We start from the raw sequence: 25,929 nt of genomic DNA, 5'->3' as shown, positions 1-25,929 counted from the left end.
CTGCTCGTGTGCAAGTGAAAGTCAACAGGCGTTTGAGAACTTAAACCACATCTTTTGATTAGGAATTTTGCAGCTTTCTGGGCTCTGAACTCAACTTTTGGATTCAACCTTTTCATTCTCTTTTGTTTCCTAGTTTTTCTTTTAAGTAGCTGTCCTACTCTAGGCACATCTTTTGTTTTATTTTGTTGTTTTTCCTACCCCATCAAAATTCCCCTTGACCCAGAAGATGAACTCTTCCGACATTCTATCTCCCCCCATTTTTCATTTTATTCTTCCTTTGTCCCTGTCGCAACTGTCCCTTACTCTAATTCTATTGAAGTTTTCAAATTGTAGGCAGCACGGTGGCACAGTGGTTAGCACTGCTGCCTCACAGCGCCAGAGACCCGGGTTCAATTTCCAACTCAGGTGGCTGACTGTGTGGAGTTTGCACATTCTCCCCGTGCCTGTGTGGATTTCCTCCGGGTGCTCTGGTTTCCTCCCACAGTCCAAAAAAAAATGTGCAGGTCAGGTGAATTGGCCATGCTAAATTGCCCATAGTGTTAGGTAAAGGGATAAATGTAGGGGAATGGGGGGGGCTGCGCTTCGGCGGGTTGGTGTGGACTTGTTGGGCCGAGGGGCCTGTTTCCACACTGTAAGTAATCTAAAGAACTGTGTAAGTAATGTAAATTCTTCCAGTTCTGAAGAAAGGTCATCAACCTGAAATGTTCTTTTTCTCTATACAGATGTTACTTCACTTGGTGAGTAATATGCTCATTGTCTTTCCTGTCCTCAAGATGTTCCCAAGTGCTTTGCAGCCAATGATATACTATTGGCACACAATCGGTTAAGTTGATTTAGCAAATGTTCTGCCCAGTTTGCAAAGGAAAAGGATTCATCCGTAAATCTGTGTGCTTTGGTTTTATCAGTTCTCTTCAGCTGAGAAAAGTTTTGTCAGGAGAGTTGAGGTCTGAATGCTGGATAGGACACTAAAAGAATTCTCTGCTCTTGGGAATTATATGATCAATGAGACAGCCCTAGATCTGGTTTAACATCTCATCTAATTGTAACACCTCTGACAGAGCAGCACACTCACAGCACTGCATAGGCTTGTCATCCTTGATTGATTTTAGTTCTTGAGCTCTAACATGGGTCTTGAGCACAATCTCTGACTTTGCAGCATCTGTTACCAGATAACTAAGTCAAGTGGTGCTGAAGGAGTTTACTTGGAAAGCAACAACCTGAGAAATGTAGGACCATGAGTCACTGAGATCTCAACACTATATTGATAATGTATGAAGCTTTCCAAATGGATAACTTTCTTTGCTCTATGCTGAGTAGCGGGGCATTGACATACATAACTCTGCCACAGTAATGTATATAAGCAACTATTAATCAATTGATATTTTCCACAATCTAGCTACCTTGATTCAGCATTATAACAAATGCGGCATGTCGATGCTAATACTTAGCAATGGCACAATTGATCTTGTAACCTAAGAAATACTTGCAGGAACTGAGACATGAGATTTTGGAAGAAGTTGAAAATTCGAGGAGGATCCTTTTCTTCTTTTCTATTTAAAGCTCTGAAACCTTGAGGACTTGGTTTGTCCAGTTCTTGTTTTCAATATGTATTCTTTTTCACATTCTCTCCCAATGAATGGAGTCCGCCCTCTTCCTGTCCTTTTATCATGACTTGGAGTTGTTTCCTATCTTTTTCAAAGAAAATGAAGGAATGATTTATTGACACTTGTGCTCTGCAATGAACAACACTGTGAAATACAGTGAAAAGCTTTAACTGTCATCACAATCCAACACTATTTGAATATCCTAAGAATAAAAAGATAAAGCTGAAAGAAGGCTGTCTTTGTTCCGTCGCCTCCACCATGACTCCTGAGCCAGCTGACCAATTACAGCCGTGCTGCCACCTTTCAATCTCCTGCACCAGACCTTCAGATGCCATCTCTTCATGATTGGGCCCACCTTGCCGATTTGGCTCTCAATGCCAGGTCTGATGCTGGACACACAATTGCCCCATAATCAGGAGTCCCTGCCTCTGCTGCTGCTGTCACCACTACCTCACTGATGACCAGGAGACGTGACCCTCCCCCAAACCAAGCTCTGGGCCTACGGCAACATCTACAGTTCTCACACCAGACACACCACACCGCCATCGCTACAGCCACTGCTTCGATGATGCCTGGCATGCCGAGTCCAGGCTGAGCACAGCTAGGAGTCCCTGCACCGCTGCCAGGCCAAGCTGCTGCCTCGACAAGAGTTCTACTTTGGTTGTTGTTCTTCATGATTTCATTGCTGCTGCTGACAGGAAGATGAAGGCGAAAATAAAAAGACAAGTAGGGAGTAAGCAGCTGCCTGGAGTAGACAGACATAGGAGCCCGAATGCTGCTACCTTGTTGGTGCCACCATTTTAAAATTACGCTTGTGCATTGAGAGATGTTTAAAAATGTGCTGTTTAATTTTGGAAAACCAAAAGCTTCAGAGATTCTCATCCTGCCGCAAACTATTATCATAGTGGTGTAGAAAATGAGAAGACATTTTGATTGGGAGAAACTTTCCACTGGCAGGGTGGGTAGTAATCAAGTAATACAGCTTTAAAATAATTTGTTTTTTACTCAAGAAATTATTATCTTTAAACCTGTATCTGAAAGGGCAGTAAAAACAATCAATGCGGAAATTGGACACACACAGTTGAAAGTGAATAGGAATAGTGTGCTTTGAGGAAAGAGCCAGGAGGTTTGTACTAGCAGGATAGCATAATGGGTCAAAGTGCCTCTTCCTGTGCTGTAATGTTCAATGCTACATTGATGGAAATAACCTCAGAATTGTTACGGTCCAAAAGCACACCATTCGAGTCCTCGTGTTTGTACTGATTCTTTGAACAGGGATCATGATATCAAGTAATTTTCCAGCCTTTCCCAATAACTCTACACGTTTAACCTCTTGAATGCCGTGATTTAACTCTGCCTCCACCATGTTTTCAAGTAGTACATTCCAGACCCAAACTAGTTCGTGAGAGAAGTGTTTTTCATTGCATTTACAACTTTCTCAAATCAGTTTAATCTATCCCTTTTTTAGTCTTTTGTGAGGGAACAGTTTCTCCCTGATTACTGTTCAGATCCCTCATTATTTTCAATCAAATCTTTTCCTCTTCAATGAAAACAAAGAGGAGACTGTGTCAACCTCTGAAATCTAATTTCATAACTGATGTTTCTCATCCCTGAAGCCATTCTTGGAAACATCTTTTGCATTCTTTCTGGTACATTCAATAACTTCTGCAAGTGAGGTGCTGAGAATTATACACCGTAGTCCAGATGAGGTTTAATTGGTGTGCTATATAGGCTCAGCATTTCCTCTCTTGTATGCTCTGCCCCTATTAATTATAGGTAAAGTAATAGTTATAAAGGGCTGCTCTCTCATTTAGAGTGAAGACTGGTGGCAAGTTTAGCCTGAGGGTCACTATATCTCAGGGAGGGTTGAGGTTGAGCAATGTCGTCTTCATGGCAACCTCAGTCGTCATGGGATTTGAACCATCACTGTTGGTGTCACTCTACATCACAAACCAGGCATCTGAACTAAATAACCTCAAGACCGAGCAGAGGATACTCTGTGCTTTCTCAACAGTGCTCTTCTTAACTGCCTCCTTTTTAATAACTTGTGTGCATATACACCCAGCTCTTTGCTCCTACATACCATTTAGAGCAGTAGTCTATCCTGTCTTACTGTGTTCCTTATGCCAAAATGTAGAAAATGCTGAATTGGAAATTGGGTCCAAATAATAAAATGATTCATTGCCAGTTTCTGGTTAATCAGATTTTCACCTTGATTTTGGATATTCATTTTAATTTCTGGTGGTAGTAACATTAGAATGCAGGAACTAAAAGTTAGCTAAGCCACAAGGGGCAGAACAGTGTACAGAGATTTAATTTGATAGCTTCCTGGAGTGGGTCACTGTCCCTGTTGGTTTTTGCATTTGCTATAGCTTTTTTTTTTCCCCCAGCACTACAAGACCTGAATTGAAAAGACCTGAGAGGTCAAAGATATTGATAAACACCTGAACCTGTTGAGTCTCTGTTTCTTCTCCACTCTCTTCTTTCCTCCCTTTTCCCCCTCTTTTTTCCCCCAACCCCCATGCCAATAGAAAACCGGCTGAAGAGTGGCCTGATGTTGCCCTGTAAAAGGGTGTGCATAAAGATATTGTTTCCCCTTGGTGCTGAAACCAAAACCAAAGGATCATGAAAATATTTTGATTTAAAAAGTCTGACAGGGAAATCAGGAGAAGTCTCTTTTTTTTTGCGAGAGATTGGTGGAAAAGTGGAACACTGTTCCAAAATGATGTATTGAGATGAACAGCATAAATACAATAAAGGGAAGCTAGACAAATTTAGGATAAACAAAGGAATGAAAGATTTTATTGATTTTGGGTTAGATTCAGTGTGGTAGGAGAAGCGGCAAAGGAGCCTGTTTCAGTTCCATGCATTTGAGGTGAATAAGCTAACAAATTATGCTCTCTTTTTTAAGAAAAGTGTTAATTGTGAGGTAAAGCAGCTTAACTCTTCAACCAAGTTTTGTAAACGTGACAGGAAAAATCTGGTCATGCAGTTTTATGACCAAGCTTGGCCCTTGTTAAACTGAAGCCTGCTCAGGTTGGATTTAAGCTATTTGAAGAACCTATTGTATTAGTGTCCTCGGGCTCAAATCCCTCCCTCGGCCAACCCTGCCAGAACAAAACTAGATCAACTAGTCTTCATTTCCATTTCGTGTTGATTTTAACTGCTGTGTCTGCATATTAAATATTAAATCATTTGCATGAGCTTTGAATGAATGGCATGAGCTGTGATGTGCTTTGCGAATGTAAGCTTATGATTTTGTTCCTGAATGTTAATTGTACTTAGATATAGAAGGCTACAGAGAGCTCATTCACTTTCCATGGAGGATGAATAGTTGTATTTCTGTAAAATCAGTTGAAACAAATTAAACCAAATTGAATCAAATTATATGGTAACAGACGTTTAAGGGGTACTGGAATGATAATCAAATGTTCAAATTAAAATATTTGGATTGAAATGTTTGTGTGCAACTAATGCACTCTAATGCCTCTGCAGTGCCTATTTTCTGTGGAAGGTCTTGAGAATTGTGTAGACAGGGTGCTCCCTCTCTGGGGGTTCATGGGCATATCTGTTGCAAGGTATCTGTAATGGAGAGTGCACTTGGCAGCCAGATGCCCTTCTGGACCTCAAGTGGCCTGGACTAGTTTATGGCTACCTTGGAGAAGCTCAAGAAGAGACCCATAAGGAGGTCCTCTGATTTATCTTCCCCAATACTGGGTCAGCAGGTGCTTGTGACTGAAGTGCAAACAAAATGAGTAACAGTTCCAACAGCCCACAGAAAAGGGGTTACAGGCTTATACACTTTAGTGCAGCTCAGTATTCAAATTGAGGCAGGGAGTGGATCTGGAAACCTGTCTCTCACTGGAATGATCAGAGGTAAACTTAGAAATGAATGGCGATCCAATGCACAAGATGGTCAGCATTATAACCAAACTAATCCCCTCCCATCTGTGATTTGCAACAGCCTTGTGCTGACGTGCAAACCTGTTAAGAGAAATGGAGAAGGGGAGGGGGCGGGGTGGTGGTGATGGGAAGAGAAAACATTTTCAAATCCATGTTAATGATTAGTATAAAAAGATTGTAAACTAAAGATGGTACATATGACACAATAGGCTGCAGATTTTGTCTTGTGTATGAAGGCTTGTCATTTTGTGGGCTGTGTCTAATAGCAGCTGTTGGGAAACTGGTCCTTTGCCAGCTTTTGGGAGTGAGCGGGCAGGACACATTCTTCAGAGTTCACATGTAAATCACTGATATAGTATGACAGCGAGTCACTGTCTGGTGAACTGGAGATGCAAGGCATGGTTCTGATCCTGCACAGCTGGGAGCATTGCGATATGATCATTTGATTTAAGATTAAGCTCGACTTGATTTGCTTTTTTTCATGCGTGAGTACACAAAAATCTTCCTTTTTTTTTAAAATAAGCTGTCTATACATTTGTAGAAATCTTTATCAACTTTCCACATTTCTGTTTTGAATTAATCACATTTTGAAGTTGCATTGTTCAGTATTCTACCCACCCTTGAATTGTGTGTGAGGAGGTTCAGTCTGGATTAAAAAAAAATTCCAGCAGAAGAAGGAATTGGATATTGAGCCATTCAGGCTGCTGCTCTCCATTCCAAAATATATGGTCTAATTAATGAACAGGCAACACTTGGTAGAGGTTTTTTTTTGTTAAACAGTGTATTCTTCAAGATAATATACAAAGTGTTTGGAGTACAGTCCTTACATTGAGTTAATGTTTTGATCTGCGTGAAGCTGCTGTTTTTCACATTGATAGCCAAGTCTTGTTCTAATTTGAGTTTGTACATTTTTTGTTCTATACTAAACTCCTGCATCCTTGACCATCTCGATTCATTATGAATATTGGCCCATGTCTTGCTGACACAAGGCATATTTTGTTGTTGGATAGTTTGAATATCATTTGTCCTAAACCTATTGAGCTGATATCATAAGGGCAACAAGGTATCTCCTTAACGAATAAGATTTAATAAACCAGAAAATAAACTTAAGAAGAAAATTGGGTTATTGGAGTCAAATCAGAGACCAGGAAAAGACTGGACTTGAAAGGAAAAAAACACACACTACGGAAAAGAAACATTTAAACCTTTAAATTCTATCTCTTTAAAATTTTAGAAACTTTTACTTTTGAAGCAGATGAGACAGCACAGTTTGCTATATCCTTCCGAGGCTAGGAATCATCATTTTTAAAAGGGAACTTACTCTTTTAATAAAGAGATTTAATTTATTGTGGCCATTTTTAATGTTGAAATTCAGCAGCTCCTTTTTAAAATCATCAGAAAAGTTGAAAGTGAGAGGTCATTTGTGTAAAATTTAACAGAGGAACGGCCTGCAAGTTCTGGATATTCAAAACTTGGTGTGCCTCCATCCTCCACCACCACCACACGTTTCTCTTTTCTCCCCCCCCCCCCCCCCCCCCCCCCCCCCCGGCCAAGTGCAGTCCTGAAATTGCTAGCTGCTTTTTCACATTAACAACAGCATGTGTTGCTTAACACTATATTTTATTTTTAGGAAGATTTGGTTCATTAACAAATCTTTTAGTGGAGGCACTGTGCCAGCATTTTGAACAGGAACTCCCTGCTGTTTATTGAAGAACATTAAGCTAATGTTTTATCTTTTGAGTTATTAACAAAATGGCTAGAATTTTAGTGCCAAAGTGTTTTAAATTCAGGACCTAGCGTGTTTGCCAGTAATGCTGATCAATAGAACTTTATATTAATGTATGGAAAGGAGTAACTAATTCCAAAGAAGTTAAGTTGTAATTCCTGTTTTGAGAAGGAAGCACAATGCTTGTCCTTTAACTTTTATCTTTGCTTTTGTTAACTCTTTGTATGCAGATGTCAGCTTACTGTCTAAAGTCAGAAGAATTTGTGTACAGAGGAGGCTATTTCACACCAGCTTCAGATCCTATCTTTGAAGACCAAAGCCATTCTCATCAAACCCTATTATAAACTGTGTTACCAAGCCATTATAGTCATACTTATACAGCATGGAAACTGAGTCTTTGGTCCAAACAGTCCATGCTGACCATGATTCCAATCTGCCTGCTCCAGCCCGTGTTCCTTTAAAACCCCTCCTATTTATGTACTTATCTAAGTGTCTTTTTAAATGGTGTAACTAATCCTACATCCACCACTTCCTCAAGTTCATTCCACACACAAACCACCCTCTGCGTAAAAAGAAATTGTCCCTCAGCTTTTCAAAAATGTCTCTCCTCTAACCTTAAAAATATGCCGCTCGACTTGGAATGTTCATCCTAGGGAAAAGATGCCTACCATTAACCTTATATAGATAAGGTTATCATGACTTTATAAACCTCTATAAGGCCACCTCTCAACCTCTGATGCTCCAGTGCGAAAAAGGTCCTAGCCTATCCATACTTTCCTTATAACTCAAACTCTCCATCAATTCCATCGGCCTTCCTGCTGATTGCCTGCCTAAGGCTGAACCAGACTATTCTCACCACCCTCTTTTGGCCCTATGTTGAAATTCTGACTCCATATCCTCTCCTTCACAAAGGTAGTCTACTTGAATCTTTGCAGCATTGTTTCTTACTACCCCTACTTCTGCTGCAGAGACTCCTCTGTGTCATAATTACCTCTCGACTTGACTGTTTCAATGAATTCTCAGCCAGCTTTTCATCTTCCATAATCAACCAACATGATGACATCATCGTAAATGTGCCCATCACTTAGCCTATTACCAAGTCTCATGAAGCATAACCAGATTGATAGTACTGTTAAGAAGGCATACGGTATGTTAGGTTTTATTGGTAGAGGGATTGAGTTCCAGAGCAGTGGTGTCATGCTGCAACTATACAAAATGCTAGTGTAGACTCCCTTGGAATATTGTGTGCAGTTCTGGTCACCCCATTGCAGGAAGGATGTGGAAGCATTGGAAAAGGTGCAGAGGAGATTTGTCTGGTCTGGAGGGAAGGTCTTTGAGGAAAGCCTGAGGGACTTGGATCTGTTCTCATTGGAAAGAAAGGCTAAGAGCGGATTTGATGGAGACCTACAAGATGATCAGAAGATTAGATGGGGTGGACAGTTAGTCTTTTTCCTATGATGATGTCGTCTACTTGTACAAGGGAGCATAGCTGCAAATTGAGAAGTGACAGATTTAAGACAGATGTCAGAGGCAGGTTTTTTATTCAGTGATAAGGGTGTGGAATGCCCTGACTGTCAGTGTAGTTAACTTGGCCACATTAGGGACACTTAAGAATCCTTGGATAAGCATATGGATGATGGTGGGATAGTGTAGGGGGATCGGCTTAGGTTAGTTCACAGATTGGCACAACGTCAAGGGCCGAAGGGCCTGTACTGCGCTGTATTGTTCTATATTCTAAAATTCTTGTGTTCAAAAGTTCTCATTCTTTCCAATGTCCCTCCAGCTATGCACCTCCCTGTCTTTATAATCACATGCAGACTCTCCACCCTGCATGGTAAATAAGTCTTTTCTAATTCTGACTTCTTGCCTCCATCTCACACTCTTACTTGATCACTTACTTTGCTCACCTCTCCAAATATCTGCTTATGTCATTGGGTGTCAAATGTTGTTTAATAATCATGACTGTGAAGTGCCTTAGGACATTTTAATATGTTGAAGGTATATCTTAGGTGCAAGCTTGCTCTCAACAAGAGTCTGCTGTTGAGATTTCCATCTTCTAACCACCTTCTGAACTGCTGAAATTGTGCCAAACAACTTACGTGTTTAGAGAGTCAGTGGTGAAACCTGTCAACAAGTAACACAATACCTGCGCAGCTAAGTGTTGAAAGAGATTACATCTTGCATGCTTCAGTGCATTTGTGAGTATTTGGTATTGAGGTAAACCAAGAATGTTCTGCTTTTATGCTGTACCTTTAATGACCAAAGGATATCTCAAGTTGCTTTCAAACAGATGAAGCGTTGTCACTGGATGCCACATCTTGTCAGTTATAATAACATGCGCCCAGCAAAATTTTTCAAACTGTACTGAGATAGATAATCAGAAAATCTGCTTTTAGGTTATTTGAGGGCTAAATATTGACCAGTGTGTAGGATAGAATTCCTGTACTCAATCTCCATAGCAAAACATTATGGAGAATAGATAAGATGAGCAAAGAGAAACTATTTCCATAGATTGGTGTTCGCCAGGATTGAGGGTGTAGCGTAAATGCTTGATGTTGGAGCTTTTAGGTGTAAAATTAGAAGACATTTGTGCACAAATGACATGATGCTAGATCAGTTATTAAGTTTGAATCTGAGATTTTTGTTGGGAAAGATTAAGGGATAGGAGTCAAAGGCAAGCACAGAGTCAAAAGGTGTGGCACTGGAAAAGCGCACCAGGTCTTGCAGCATTCGAGGAGCAGGAGAGTTAACGTTTCCGGCATAGGCCCTTCATCAGGAACGTGGAGGGGTGGTGGGGCTGGGGGAAGGTAACTGGGAAGGTGATATTTAGATACAGGTTGGGGATAATAGTGAGAGGTCAAGTGGGAGGATGGAATGGAAGGTGGAGAGGTCAAAAGGGCAGTGCCGGGTTGGATCCGGGATAAGGTGGGGGAGGGGAGATTTGGAAATTAGCGAAGTTGATGTGTAGTTGAAGGATCCCAAGGCAGAAGATGTGTTCTTCCTCCAGTTGTCTGATGGCTTGGATTTGGAGGTGGAGGAGGCCCAGAACCTGTATGCCCTTGGCAGAGGGGGAGTAGAGGTTGGCCACAGGGTGGTGGGCTCGTTGGATGTGTCCCTCAGATGTTTCCTGAACCATTCCACAAGTTGGCATCCTGCTGCCCCAATGTACAGGAGGTCACATCGAGAGCAACAAGCGCACTCGCTGAGGTGGGTGGATATGTGGGAAATTCTCTGGATGTGAAAAGATCCTTTTTGGGGCCTTTGGAGGTGAGGGGGAGAAGTGTGGGTGCAGGTTTTACACCTGTTGAGATGGAAGGGAAGGTCCAAGAGTGGAGGGTGGGTTGGCTGGGGGTGTGGACCTAAAGAGGGAGTCATGGAGGAAATGGTCTCTGCAGAATGCTGAAAGAGGAGGGGAAGGAAATATACCTCTAGTAGTGGGGTCTGATTTGTAGGTGGCAGATATGATGGAGGATAATGCACTGCACCCAGAGATTAGTAGTGGGGTGAAAGGTGAGAACTAGGGGGTTCTATCCTTGTTGCAGTTGGAGAGATCGGGTTCAAGGGCGGAGGTGAGGAAGTGAGGAGATGAGCTGGAGGGTGTGGTTGATCATGTGAGAGGGGAAATTGCAGTGGTGTGCAATTTGCAAGTTGCAATACCAACCATAATGTCATAAACGACAAAATAGTCAGAGGACTTCCTCTTTTTAAAAAAAAAAATCCATGGAATGAAGATACCAATGGCTGGGCCTGCATTTGTTATCCATCCCTTAACTGCCCAAATAGCAGGTCAGGGGTCACATATAGGCCAGAGCAGGTAAGGATGGCAGATTTCCTTCCCAAATAACATTAGAATGTGAGATGGTTTTTTTAACAACAATCGACGGTGGTTGGAAACACACAATGCTGGTTATAACCATGGAAAGGGCAGTATCTACGGAGAGAGAAAGCAAGCTAACATTTCAAAACCAGCTTGCATGCTCTCCGTGGATGCTGCCTGATCTACTCTGATTTCCAGCATTTTTTTTTTTGTTTTCAGTACAGATTCCAGCATCTGCAATAATTTGCTCCTGAATCAAGAATGGTTACTTGGTACCATTTCAGCCAGGTTTTTGCTCTAGACTTTCTTGTACGTTGAATTCAAATTTCACTATCTACCATAGTCTGATTTGAACTCCTGTTGCTGGATTAGTCCAGGGAGGCCTCTGGGTTTCTAGTACAGTACTGTCATCACGACACCCCTATCTTCCATGAATTAGTCTGCTTCGGTTTCTATGTGGTTTGATGCGAGACATTACACTTGGGACCAATGGAACCTTGATGCTCAAGACTTTGGAATAGGACTTTTTTTGAGAAGTCACAAGGTTCAATAGCTTCTGTGCCTCACTGCAATCAGTGGTGTTGTCTGCCTGTGCTCTCCTGAAGATTCATAAATGTGTTAAGTTAATGGGAGTTCCAGCAATGCTGGCGTTCATCATTTTGCTCGACTGTCAATCTCTTGAGGGTGTTCAAATTGTGCTAGACTGGTGAGACATTTAGGCAAGTCCACGAAAGGTTAGAAGGTGCCCTCTCCTGAAGAAAACAGTGGCAAGCCTCTTAAAAGTTTGTTATCGAATGATTAATTTAGTATTGTGGGACTTCTGGGCTGCTAGTCTGGAGATTCATAGATACTACAATACCTTACTCTGTCAAAATGTTTAGCTGCATCACACAACTAGTGCGCAAAATTAATGCATGCAAGTTCATCTTAAATGTGCTCTAGAATTCAAGATATTTACTGAATAACTACATCTATTAATTCTTTTAAAATTTCACTATCTAATTGATTTGGTAACTGAAAATAGCTAAATGTAGTATTTTAAATCTGTTTTTGCAACCAAGGATTTAAATATTGACCAAGGAGCAAAATAATCTGATACTTTAATACTTGCATCCCTTTGTTTCTCTGCATCTACCCTAATTCATGCAGTTGTATTAACAGCACCATTAATGTATATTTAACTGTTGAACTTGTAAGGATTTGGGGACTGTTTGGATTTCCATATATTAATCTGTTTCCAAGTACATTCATGGTTTCAATATTAACTTTGGCAAGTTTGGCAGTGTGCAGAATGTGAAGAGTGACCACCTTTCTGACTATCTTCAGAGACCTCTGCACTCCTCCAGTTCTGGCCACTTTCATTACATGATTCATTTATCCACACTATATATATAATATATTATATATAATGCTGAGCTCAGAGCTTCCTTTCCAAACTTGTCTTCCTCCACCTTCAAGAAACTTAGAATCTCCCTCCCTCCTCCTGTCTTAATATCTCCTTGTGTGGCTTAGTATTCAATTTTGTTTGATTATGCTGCTGTGAGGTTCTTAAGAACATTTTACTATTTTAAAGGAACTACCTAAACACAAATTATTTGCATTCTGGGAGGCAAGAATAAAGCTATGGCTATTTATAATAATCTTACTGTAGAAGAATGAGTAGAGGAAAAAAAAAATGCAAGCAACTTTGATTTCTTTTAAATTCTTTTATCAAATTTTGGAGCCATCAGTGTAGTGATGATCTGATTATGATTCTCATCAGTTAGGATTAGCATGCATGCAATTAACAATTGAGCACTCAGTATCTTGTCAGCACAATGTCAACAATTGTTTGTTTATTTGCTGGTTTGAGTGTTATTGTCTGTCCGTGGCTGACTGACTGGACAAACCACTCACTCAACTTCAGATGTATACTTGGGAAGAGTTTGTATTTTGAAGAGTGACTATGCTGTTCTTTTGTTATTTATAGAGTCATAGAGATATACAGCACGGAAACAGATCTTTTAGTCCGACTAGTTTATGCCAACCAGATGTCCTAACCTAATCTAGTCCCATTTAGAACATAGAACATAGAACATAACAGCGCAGTACAGGTCCTTCGGCCCTCGATGTTGCGCCGATCAAAGCCCACCTAACCTACACTAACCCACTATCCTCCATATACCTATCCAATGCCCGCTTAAATACCCATAAAGAGGGAGAGTCCACTACTGCTACTGGCAGGGCATTCCATGAACTTACGACTCGCTGAGTGAAGAACCTACCCCTAACATCAGTCCGATATCTACCCCCCCTTAATTTAAAGCTATGCCCCCTTGTAATAGCTGACTCCATACGTGGAAAAAGGTTCTCACTGTCAACCCTATCTAACCCCCTAATCATCTTGTACACCTCTATCAAGTCACCCCTAAACCTTCTTTTCTCCAATGAAAACAACCCCAAGGGCCTCAGCCTTTCCTCATAGGATCTTCCTACCATACCAGGCAACATCCTGGTAAACTTCCTCTGCACCCGTTCCAGTGCCTCCACATCCTTCCTATAGTATGGCGACCAAAACTGCACACAATATTCCAGATGCGGCCGCACCAGAGTCTTATACAACTGCAGCATGACCTCAGGACTCCGGAACTCAATTCCTCTACCAATAAAAGCCAGTACGCCATATGCCTTCTTCACTGCACTATTTACCTGGGTGGCAACTTTCAGAGATCTGTGTACATGGACACCAAGATCCCTCTGCTCTTCCACACTACCAAGTATCCGACCATTAGCCCAGTACCCCATCTTTTTATTACTCTTACCAAAGTGAATCACCTCACACTTAGCTACATTGAACTCCATTTGCCACCTTTCTGCCCAGCTCTGCAGCTTCTCTATATCCCGCTGTAACCTGCCACATCCTTCCTCACTGTCTACAACTCCTCCGACTTTCGTATCATCCGCAAACTTGCTCACCCAACCTTCTAACCCTTCCTCCAGGTCATTTATAAAAATGACAAACAGCAATGGTCCCAAAACAGATCCTTGCGGAACACCGCTAGTGACGGCACTCCAAGATGAGCCTTTGCCATCAACTACTACCCTCTGTCTTCTTCCAGCCAGCCAATTCCTAATCCAAGCCTCCAACTCACCCTCAATGCCATATCTCTGTATTTTCTGCAGTAGCCTACCATGGGGGACCTTATCAAACGCCTTACTAAAATCCATATATACCACATCTACCGCTTTCCCCTCATCTACCTCCTTAGTCACCTTCTCAAAGAATTCAATAAGGTTTGTGAGGCACGACCTGCCCTTCACAAAACCATGCTGACTATCCTTGATCACATTATTCTTATCCAGATGTGCATAAATCCTATCCCTTACAATTCTCTCTCAGACTTTGCCCACAACAGACGTGAGACTCACTGGCCTATAGTTACTAGAAATTTGCCAGCACTTGGCCTATATCCCTCTAAACCCTTCCTATTCATATGCCCATCCCGATGCCTTTTTAAATGTCACAATTGTATCAGCCTCCTCCACATCCTCTGGCAGCTCATTCCATACCCATACCACCCTCTGCATGAAAAGGTTGCCCCTTAGGTCCCTTTTTACATCTTCCCCTCTCACCCTAAACATATGCCCTCTAGTTCTGGACTCTTCCACCTGCCCCCCCCCCCCCCCCTCCCCCACAGAGACAAGACTTTGTCTATTTATCCTATCAATGTCCCTCATGATTTTATAAAACTCCTAAAAGGTCACCCCTCATCTTTTGACGCTCCAGGGAAAACAGCCCCAGCCTATTCGGCTCAAATCTTTCAACCCTGGAAACATGCTTGTGACTCTTTTCTGAACACTTTCAAGTTTCACAATACCTTTCCGATAGGAAGGAGACCAGAATTGCAAAAGTAGCCTGATCAATATCCTGTACAGCCACAACATGATCTCCCAACTCCTGTACTCTAATCTGACCAATAAAGGAAAGCATACCAAATGCTCCCTTCACTATCCTATCTACCTGTGACTCCACGTTCAAGGAGCAATGAACATGCATTCTAAGGCCTATTTGTTCAGCAACACTCCCTCGGACCTTACCACTAAGTGTATAATACTTGCTCTGATTTGCTTTCCCAAAATGCAGCACCTCACATGTATCTAAATTTTAATTCCACTCTTCAGCCAATTGGCTCTTCTGATCAAGATTCCATTGTAATCGGAGGTAACCTTCTTTGCTGTCCACTGCACTTCCAATTTTGGTGTCATCTGCAAATGTACTAACTATACCTCCTATGTTCATATCCAAATTATTTATATAAATGATGAAAAGTAGTGGACCCAGCACCAATCCTTGTGGCGCACCACTGGTCACATGCCTCCATTCTGAAAAGACCCTCCACCACCACCCCCTCTCCTCTTCTATCTTTTTAAGCTAGTTCTGTATCCAAATGGCTAGTTCTCCGTGTATTTTGAGATCGAACCTTGCTAACCAGTCTCCCATGGGGAACCTTGTTGAGCATCTTACTGAAATCCATATAGATTACATCCACCACTCTGCCCTCATTAGTCCTCTTTGTTACTTTTTCAAAAAAATTCAATCAAGTTCATGAGACATGATTTCCCATGCACAAAGCCATCTTGACAATCCCTGATCAATCCTTGGCTTTCCAAATATGTGTAAATCCTGTCCCTCAGGATTCCCTCCAACAGCTTGCCCACCACAAACATCAGTGTCACTTGTCTATGGTTCCCTGGGGTTTTCTTTACCACCTTTCTTAAATAATGGTACCAGGTTAGCCAACTTCCAGTCTTCTGGCACTTCAACTGTGACTATCGATGATACAAATATCTCAGCAAGGGGCCCAGCAATCACTTCCCTAATTTCCCACAGAGTTCTAGGGTACACCTGAGCAGGTCCTGAGGATTTATCCACCTTTTATGCATTTCAAGACATCCAGCACTTTCTCCTCTGTAATTTGGACATTTTTCAAGATGTCACCACCTATTTCTCCACATTGTGTATCTTCCCTGTCCTTCTCCACAGTAAACACTGATGCAAAATACTCATTTAGTATCTCATGCGGCTCTACAAAAAGGCTGCCTTGCTGATCTTTAAGGGGCCCTATTCTCTGAGTTATCCTTTTGTCCTTAATGTATTTATAAAAACCATTTGGATTCTCCTGAACTCTGTTTGCCAAAGCTATCTCATGTCCCCTTCTGGCCCTCCTGATTTCTCTCTCAAGTATACTCCTACTTCCTTTATAGTCTTCTAAGGATTCACTCGATCTATCCTGTCTATACCTGCCATATGCTTCCTCTCTCTCTTAACCAAACCATCAATTTCTCTAGTCATCCAGCATTCCTTATACCTACCAGCCTATTCATTCACCCGAACAGGAATATACTGTCTCTGGATTCTTGTTATCTCATTTCTGAAGGCTTCCCATTTTCCAGCTGTCCATTTTTACCTGTGAACATCTGTTCCTAATCAGCTTTTGAGAGTTCTTGCCTAATGCTGTCAAAATTAGCCACCTTCCAATTTAGAGCTTCAACTGTTTTGATCTGGTCTATCCTTTACCATCACTATTTTAAAACAAATAGAATTATGGTCGCTGGCCCCAAAGTGCTCCCTTATCGTCACCTCAGTCACCTGCCCTGCTTTATTTCCCCCGAATAGGTCAAGTTTTCTAGTAGGTACATCCACATACTGAATCAGAAAATGTTCTTAGTACGCACTTAAACAAATTCCTCTCCATCTGAGCCCTTAACACTAAGGCAGTCCTAGTCTGTTTTTGATGTAAGAAATGATGCTTTTGTAATTAATTCTTGCATTTAAAGGATTTAAATCTACATGTCCAAACGAAATGTAAGCTACTAATTGATTCATCTCTTTTGTGGTAAAACTCAGGATTACATATTAATCTTTTATTCACTTGTGGGATTTAGGTGCTGCTGGCTGGGCCAGCATTTATTGCCCATGCCTAGTTGTCCCTGGGAAGGTAGTAGTAAACTGGCATCTTAAAATGCTGCAGTCCATGTGCTATAGATAAGAACCACAATCCAGTTAGGGTGGGAATGCCAGGACTTTAAGATCGCAACAATGAAGGAAAGACAATATGTCAGTCAGGTTGGTGAGTGGCTTTGAGGGGAACTTTCAGACAAGGGAACATCATTGGCTCCTGCTCTTGTCCCCCTCGATGAAAGTTGTCATAAGTGATTTCTGCAGTGCATCTTGTAGATGTTTCACAATGCTACAGTGTGTTGCGCATGCAGGAAGTGGATTTTTATCGAAGTGATGCCAATCAAGCGGGCTTCTTTGTCCTGGATGGTGTCAAACTACTTGAATGTTATTGCAAATGCATTCATGCAGACAAGTGAGGAGTGTTTCATCACACATTGATTTGTGCTTTTGTCGATGATGGACAGGCTTTGGGGAGTCAGGAGGTGAGTTATTCACCACAGTATTCCTAGCTTTTGACCTGCACTTTGTCACTATATTTACATGGCAAGTCCAGCTCAGTTTCTGTTCAGTAGTAACCTCAGGATGTTAATGAGGGATGTGGTAATGGTAATGCCATTGAATGTCAAGGGATGATAGTTAGATTGCAACTCTTATTGGACATGGTCATTGCTATATATTTGTATGGCATGAATGTAGCTTACCACATTTCTGGACACCTACCCTGAGGAATTCCTGAAGAGATGTTCTGTGGCTGAGGTGACTGATTTCCAACGATAACAACCATGTGCCAGGTGTGACTCCAATCAGTGGACAGGGATTTCCATCCCTGATTCCCTGTAATTCCAGTTTTCCTCACACTTGGTCTAGTGTGGCCTTGATATGAGGGCTGATTCTCTCACCTCACTTCTGGAATTCAGTTGCACTAGCTGTTCTCATTTGAACTGGTGAAGTAACAAGGTCAGTAGCGGAGTGTCTCTGGAATTCAAACTGGGCATCACTGGGCAGGTTATTGCTGAGCAGGTGCTGCGTGGTGGCACTGTTGGTGACACTTTCCATTACTTTGATCAAGAGTGGATTGATGGGGCAGTAATTGGCCTGCATATCTGGGCAATTTTCCATACTGTAAGATGCCAATGATGTAACTGCACTGGAACAGCTTGACTAGGAGTGGCAGGTTTTGGAGCACAAGTCTTCAGTACTATTGCTGGAAATGGTCCATAGCCTTTGCAATATTTTGTGCCTTCAACTGTCTCTTGATATCACGTGAAATGAATCTACTTGGGTGAAAACTGGCACCTGTGATACTGGGCACACAATATACTATGTAGAGCTATGTTTCTCCAAACACACACTATCATAAAATGAGAGAACACAAAAGGCTGTTAAACTCATGTAGCCAATGCCATGTCTTTGAAAGAGCCATCAAATTATTCCCATTCCACTACTATTTGTACTTACCAATAGTGAATTCTCTTTACATATTTTTACATACTAGCTAGGCCAGCATTTATTGCTCATCCCTAATTATGCAGAGGATGTTTAAGAGTCAACCATTTCACTGTGAATATGGAGTTGCATGCAGATCAGACTGGGTAAAAGTTGGAGATTTGTCCTTATAGGATATTAGTGATCCAGATGGGGTTTTACGCAGTTTAGAGGTAGCGAGGACTGCAGATGCTGGAAAGTTAGAGTTGATAAAATGTGGAGCTGAGAAAAGCACAGCTGGTCAAGCAGCATCAGTGGAGCAGGAAGGTTAACATTTCAGGTTGGGACTTTTCATCCGATGGGTTTTTAAGCCAATCAGCTGTACCTCCATTAGGTTAGCTTTTTCATCCAGGTTTGTATTATATGTGAATTTCACCAGTTACCTTGGTGAAATTCAAGCCTATGTCCTTAAGAGCGATATTTTTCCTGAAGTTAACCCTCCTATGGTCATCAACACTAGTGCAAGAATGCGAATTTCAAAAAATCTGTTTGTATAAGTAGAGAAGAGGATGCTTATTGGTTGGCAAATAGACTGTGGCTGGAATGCTGTCATGGAGAAAGTATCATCCTTCATCCTTCTCAACCTATCTTTTGTGCTATTTTCTGTATCATCCTCCTTGAATGTATCATTCTTTGGTGTCATTCAACTGTATAAGGCTGCTTTCAGAATGCAACCTTTTATCTGCCTGATTTAGACTAGATTAGATTTGATTACTTAGTGTGGAAACAGGCCCTTCGGCCCAACAAATCCATGCCGAAGCGCAACCCACCCATACCCCTACATTTACCCCTTACCTAACAATACGGGCAATTTAGCATGGCCAATTCACCTGACCTGCACATCTTTGACTGTGGGAGGAAACCCACGCAGACACAGGGAGAATGTGCAAACTCCACACAGACAGTCGCCTGAGGCGGGAATTGAACCCGGGTCTCTGGCGCTGTGAGGCAGCAGTGCTAACCACTGTGCCACCGTGCCGCCCATTTCATCAAAAATTCCTGATTGGAGCCAGAGTACTATTTGCAATGAAATTTCTTCCCGCTGTTACCTTGTTCACCAAGGGCAAATCATTGACCCCTTCGTATTTTACAATTATATTTGCCCCTTGGTGACATCACCCAATAACATGTCAGTTTTCACATTTTAGGAGAAAGTGAGGACTGTAGGTGCTGGAGAGCAGAGTCAAAAAGTGCGGTGCTAGAAAAGCACAGCCGGTTTCACATTATAAGCTGACAATCCCAATTCTACTTCACCACTGTCCTGTTAGTAGTAATAATAGTCTAATTGATTATTCATCTAGGTGGGTGAGTCTATTTAAAATAGTCAAACGTATTACAAGTTTTAAAACAGTTGTTATAACAAACTGTGTGTGTGTGTGTGTGTGTTGCAAACCAATAGACCACCTATCAGGCAGAGTCACAACATTGATAGGATATTGCTCATGGAGATCTTTCAAAGATGAACTCCCTTAAAGGTAAGGTACATGTACAACACTCCCTCCTTTCCACAATGAAATCTAACTACTGTATTTAGGATAGCTAGAGAGCTGGATAGTCATTATTTCGTATAGGTAATTTGCTGATATGCCTGGATCTTATGATGGTGATTCTGTCTGGAGGTATTATTTGATTTCCACAGTCATTAGTGATGCCTGTCATTATGCTTGTGCTGTCAGACTTTTCTTCATCAAAAATCACACAACACCAGGTTACAGTCCAACCGATTTATTTGAAACTACAACCTTTCGGAGCTCCAGCAGAATGCAGTTACTGTTCCAGAAGTTGCTTAATTTGTCTGTAATGTATCAGGATTTGTTCTAGATTTAGCCATCGACTGATCTCATTCCTTAAGCTATCTTTGAGTTGATCAAATCTTCTGGTATTTGCAGTTTTGTTTGAGTTGTCAACTCATTTTGAAGCTTTAATTTTAACTTTTTTTACTTTCTAGGTTCTTCTAATTGGATCTATATTTTATCCTTCTGTTAGTCCAGATTAGTTGATCTCATAATCTGCTCTAATATTCCAATCTGTTTGACTGGTTTTCACCTTTGTTTTCTTTTGAAGTCTGGACCTCTTCTACTTGTTGTATCGGTCATTGGTTTATTTTTCATGACTTCCTTGAGTTCTTTCACTTCAGTATCATTACTGGCATTTATTTCTGAAGGAATGACTGTTAAATGATTTTGATGTTCCTTGTGTTTCAATGAATCCTTACCTGTAAGACCATAAGATGTAGGAACAGAAATTAGGCCATTCAGCCCATTGATTCTGCTCTGCCATTCAATCATGATTAGAAACAAAACACTGCAGATGCTGGAATCCAAAGTAGACAGGCAGGAGGCTGGAAGACCACAGCAAGCCAGGCAGCATCAGGAGGTGGAGAGGTTGACGTTTCGGGTGTCACAGTTTCAGACTCCTCTCTGATGAATCTGTGACCTCTGTCTCTCTGATTCCATGAATTGTGACTAATGGTTTGTTGATCACTTATACTCTGGGATACAGAGCTGTTATTGATACTTGAAGATACTCCTTGTGTGGGACTAGTTTGTAGCTATATTTTCATTTCCTCTACAGCACTGACTCTGTTAATGGACTTTCCTTTCATATGCGTTGCAAAGTTGAATGAGAGTTGGACATTTCCTTGTTATATGCAGAGGCTATTCCTTCCACAAGTCTTTAATGAATTTGGGTGTTCTAATGATTGTCAGTCAATGAACTTGCAGCTAGATACTGTGAAATTTGTTCACCTGCAAGGTTATTCTGTAATAGATCTCCATTAGCTCTTTGACATGACAAGTTTTGAGTTTATCAAGTGAATCTTTCTGGGAAGCTTCCAAGAGAGTGAATGCAATTACTAACTCAATCTGTTTGCTAGCTCCCTACCTGAAAAACTACAATGAACCCTTTACACCGCGCCTGCCGAGTGGTCTGTAGACATCGATGCGAGTCAATGATGCAGGAGTTTAATCTGACTCTGAATTGGCCTTTAATATGGTGCATGTCTTTTGAGGATCCTTCAGAACTTTGGCTGTTAATCCTGATATGTTAAGTCTACAAAATCCTTTGTTCAAAATTGTTAATCCTATTTTAACAGCTTGCTTTTTTCCATTGGACACACCCAATTGTAGAACCATAGCTCTGAATGATATTTAAATATTTTAAATTCTATTAGGAGGTTTCTGTGTCCCGATTTAAACTAGAGAGTTTTGTGGATATCTGATGTCCTTCATTTGTCCTTTGCTTGCTATCAATCTGGCACAACCTGATCACTTGCCAATTTAGCTCACTTGAGAAAAGCTACTCGATAGGGATTTGTCTGCTTACCAGTGAGCTGTCAGAATGCTATGCTTCATTACAGAAGGAATTGAGCGTAAAAGTAAGGGTATTATACTTCAGTTGTAATTTTAAAAACTGTGCTGTTCTGCTGTCTAGTGGCTCAGTGGTTAGCACTGCTGCCTCACAGCGCCAGGGACCAAGGTTCGATTCCAGAGTCTGGTAACTGCCTGTGTGGAGTTTGCACATTGTCCCCGTGTCTGTGTGGGTTTCCTCCAGGTGCTCCGGTTTCCACCCACTGTCCAAAGATGTGCAGGTTAGGTCAGTTGGCCATATTAAATTGTCCATAGTGTTAGGTGCATTAGTCAGAGGGAAATGGGTCTGGGTGGGTTACTCTTCGGAGGGTCGGTGTGGACTGGTTGGGCCGAAGGGCCTGTTTCCACACTGTAGGGAAACGAATCTAATTTTTAAGAATGGATGAAATGCATTGGAGATGGTTTAGAAATCTAGATTAATTCTGGAATGCAAAGATTGCCTGGAGGAAAGGTTGGACAGACTGGACTGACTTAAGTAGGAGCTCCGAGTTTTGATTTGAAGTTCATATGGTCCTCAATGGTCTTCTCAAGATTTGATGTGCAAAGGTGTTTCCTTTTGAGGGTGGGTCTAGATCTAGGAGGTAGTTTAAATATTAGGGAGCATCTAATAGGACAGAGTTGAGATCTTTTTTGACGGCTATGCAACTTTATTAATCCGCGTCATAAGGTGGTGGAATTGTGATAATTATTGTGTTTTCAAAGTGTGTAGGTATGTAAATTTTTGCTGGGTAAGGGAATTGAATGTTTCATTGGGGATAAATCTGAAATTCAAAATATCCATCTGCCACTTAACCGCCCATTTAACCATTCTCTGTTTATATTGTCTTGTAGCCAAAGAGACACAACCTTACTGTTAACCACCTGACCAATCTTTATCATCTGGAAACTTATTAATCCAACCCTCTCACACAGTCATCTGTCATTTATATAAATGACTAATATTAATTACAACATTTGTGTGTGTGTGTGTGTGTGTGTATGTATACTATCCAAGGAGGTAAACGCTCTTTAAAAACCAATGTACACACATAATAACCATCAACTCTCTTGACCCTTCCTCTGTTTCCAGTTTAAAAGATTGCTTGCCTAAGATCTGGTACTGAACAAGTGGAAATTTCCATCATTTAAATACCATGAAGACCAAACCTATTGTCTTCTGGTCCCTACTCCCAGCTGCATTTTTCTCCTTGCCAACCAACTATGGCTGAACCATATAGATGGCAAACTTTTCACTATACTTAATGCTGAGGTAAGCTTCCAGCAATAACTTGCGAAGGCCATCTATTTCCACCTCCTAGCATTGCCCGGTTCTTCTACTCTGATCATCACTAAATCTTTCATCCATGCCTTGAGATTTAACTATTCCAATACACTCCTCTTCCATCCTCCACAAACCTTTAACCCATCCAAAAGCTGCGGCTAGATCTGAGCTCACACCAAATCTTCTTCCTCGACTAGCCTTGTGCTCACTGATCTACATTGCTCCCAGTAAAGAATCCTCCAGATTTTAAATTTTCATCCTTGTTTGGAAATCCTTTCATGGTTTTACCTGTCCGTACCTTCATTACCTCTTCAAACCTCACACCATCTTGAGTTCTCTGCATTCCTCCAAACCTTGTCACTTGAGAATCGCTGATTTTATTCAGTCCACCATTGGTGACCATGCTTTCCACTGCCTTTTTTAAGCTATGGAATTCCCTCAGTAAAACTATCCAAGTTCTCTCTCTTTCCTTTTTTCAGATGCTCCTTGGGCACCTGACTTGATCTATCTAGCTTCGATAACTCCTGTGAAGGGCTTTGTGATATTTTACTATGGCAAGCATGTGCCATTAGTCTGATAGACATAATGTTAAAACTTTAACTCTGCTTTGCCTTTTTGTTTTATTCACAGATTAATCCTTTGGGGCTAATTAAGTAGTAGCCGTTGTTGATCAGTATGGCTTCAGATGCCAGTCACATGCTTGAAGCTGCTTTAGAGCAAATGGATGATATTATAGCAGGTAAGCTCCTAATTTGAGGAAAGTGATGGTGTTTGTAATCTTGTAGCATCTTTTCACAACTTCAGGACAGTGTCTTTCCTCCAATTAAGTACTTTGAAATAATATAATATCAGGAACATGGTCACCAATTTGTGGGAGGAGATAATATTGACTAGGTAAATTGTATTCTCTTCGAATATTGCGATAGAATTTCTTCAGTTAATCTGAAGATAAAATGGCCTTAGTGTTTGAATGTCACTTCAAGTCTGTCTACTTTTCTTCCCTTTTTAAGTCTCAAGTGTTGGCCATCTGCACCAATAAGCCTTTGTGACTCAGTCAATATTTAGGGTGGGGATAGCCCAAATTCCGAATGCTGCTATGAATTTGCATAGAATGTTTGGCTACGTTTAAAGGTGCTATATAAATGAAGCTCTTGTTTGATATATTCCCACATGAGAGCAAGGGACAAGCTGTTTAGCCTAAGAGGTATGTTTTGAAAAAGTATCTTAAAGGGGCAGTGGAGAGACAGGAAGGTTTAGGGAGGAAATTCCAGAGCTTGAGGCATGGGTGGCTGAAGGCACAGCTGTCAATAATAGTACAAATGGAAATGGAGGGTCTGCAAATGATTTAAAAATCAGAGTGCAGATTTCCTGGAGGCTTGTGAAACTAATCTGCGGAGTAGGTCATCTTTGCACTGGCATATGTTTGTTTCCACAGCCTATAAATACAGTATGTATACCAGGTTCGATTGTGGGCCCAGTGTGACCCCAGAAGCCATGGCAATATGTGTCCATTTGTGCAGAATGACTGAAAATATTGGTATCATGGCCATTCTAATAAGTGCTGTTATTCCCTTTTAACATGTATGTTTACAAACTGTGCTTCCTGAAGTGAAATGATTTCAATATTTGCCTTATTAATGTGGTATTTTTGTAATTTTTTTTACATTGGGCAGTGGACACCTCTTTTTAGAAGCAAGTTGGGTGATGGGAGTCCCTGAGACTCTGTCAATATTTGCTGGGTTCTCCTCTGGAGAAGTTGGAAAATACTGCCTTTAACTGTGGCATCACACAGATTTATGAGATAAATATTTCACTGGTCTTGGCAGAAAACACTATAATTCAAAGGAATTAAATCACATTTTGGAAGAAAGAGCTTAAAAAGGGCTGCTTCCTTTGGCAACCATTTGGACTCCATTTAAGCATATATTGTAGTAAGTTGGGCAAAATTGGCCTCGCAATCAGGAGAATCAGTAACCAGTGGATGCAGACTTAAAATTATAAGAACTGGGTTGGAGCTGAGTTTTTTGGCAGAGAGGAGTTCCGGTCTGGATGCACTACCTTTTAACGGGCAGTTGAAGCAGATTCAATCATAACATCCGAAAGGGAATTGGGTAGCATTGTGAAGGGACGGAGTTGGACTAGCTATGTCATAGCCATGTTACAGGCCAATTAATCTTCTGAATTAGAATATGCATTCTCTGATTACATGGGCAGCTGTATTGATGAATAAAAAGGCAATAATGTATTCTGTTATAAAATATTTCTCTCTTGTCTGTGTCGTTTCTCCTCCTGTCCCCAAACTGACTTGTATTTTCCCTTTTTTGCAAATTTATGTCTTGATCTTTCTCTTCTGGAATACATACCATGCATATTTTTGGGTTGTTTGGAGTTATTTGAACCTCTGTTTGCATAACCTTACAGATTAAGTACCGACATACCTGAATTTTTATTGCAGTAAAGTAGCCAGACTTTCCAGAGGTAATGCACAGTGGACATCAATGAAAAGAGGCGGTACGGTGGCTCCATGGTTAGCACTGCTGCCTCACAGCACCAGGGACCCAGGTCTGATTCCTGCCTCGGGCGACTGAGTATGTGGAGTTTACACGTTCTCCCCATGTCTGCCTGGGTTTCCTCCAGGTGCTCCAGTTTCGTCCTCCAGTCCAAAGATGTGCAGGTTAGGTGAATTGGTCATGCCAAAATTGCCCATAGTGTTAGGTGCATTTAGTCAGGCATAAATACAGGGTAGGGGAATGGGTCTGGGTGGGTTACTCTTCGGAGGGTTGCTATGGACTTGTTGGGCCGAAAGGCCTGTTTCCATACTGTA

General features: G+C 41.3%; 1 protein-coding gene across 10 annotated transcripts in view; it reads left to right on the top strand.

Annotated features, from left to right (window-relative positions):
• The window catches only part of ppfibp2b (PPFIA binding protein 2b), a 268,409-nt gene that overhangs the window by 79,650 nt on the left and 162,830 nt on the right, over window positions 1-25,929 (top strand). For 7 of the 10 annotated variants that reach the window (XM_072592539.1, XM_072592535.1, XM_072592536.1 and 4 more), the window contains exon 2: window positions 23,736-23,844. The exons of 2 other annotated variants lie outside the window; for them this stretch is intronic. In XM_072592539.1, coding sequence (XP_072448640.1) covers window positions 23,781-23,844 — 64 coding nt within the window. In that variant the 5' untranslated portion in view covers window positions 23,736-23,780. Of the gene's footprint in view, window positions 1-5,863; window positions 5,993-23,735; window positions 23,845-25,929 lie in introns of those variants that run through there. One more of the 10 variants, XM_072592530.1, reaches the window with a different exon arrangement.

This window comes from Chiloscyllium punctatum, chromosome 22 (assembly GCF_047496795.1).
Source record: "Chiloscyllium punctatum isolate Juve2018m chromosome 22, sChiPun1.3, whole genome shotgun sequence".
Taxonomy (NCBI): domain Eukaryota; kingdom Metazoa; phylum Chordata; class Chondrichthyes; order Orectolobiformes; family Hemiscylliidae; genus Chiloscyllium; species Chiloscyllium punctatum.
Note: the sequence above shows the minus strand (reverse complement) of the source record. Positions and strands in the feature narration are given on the sequence as shown.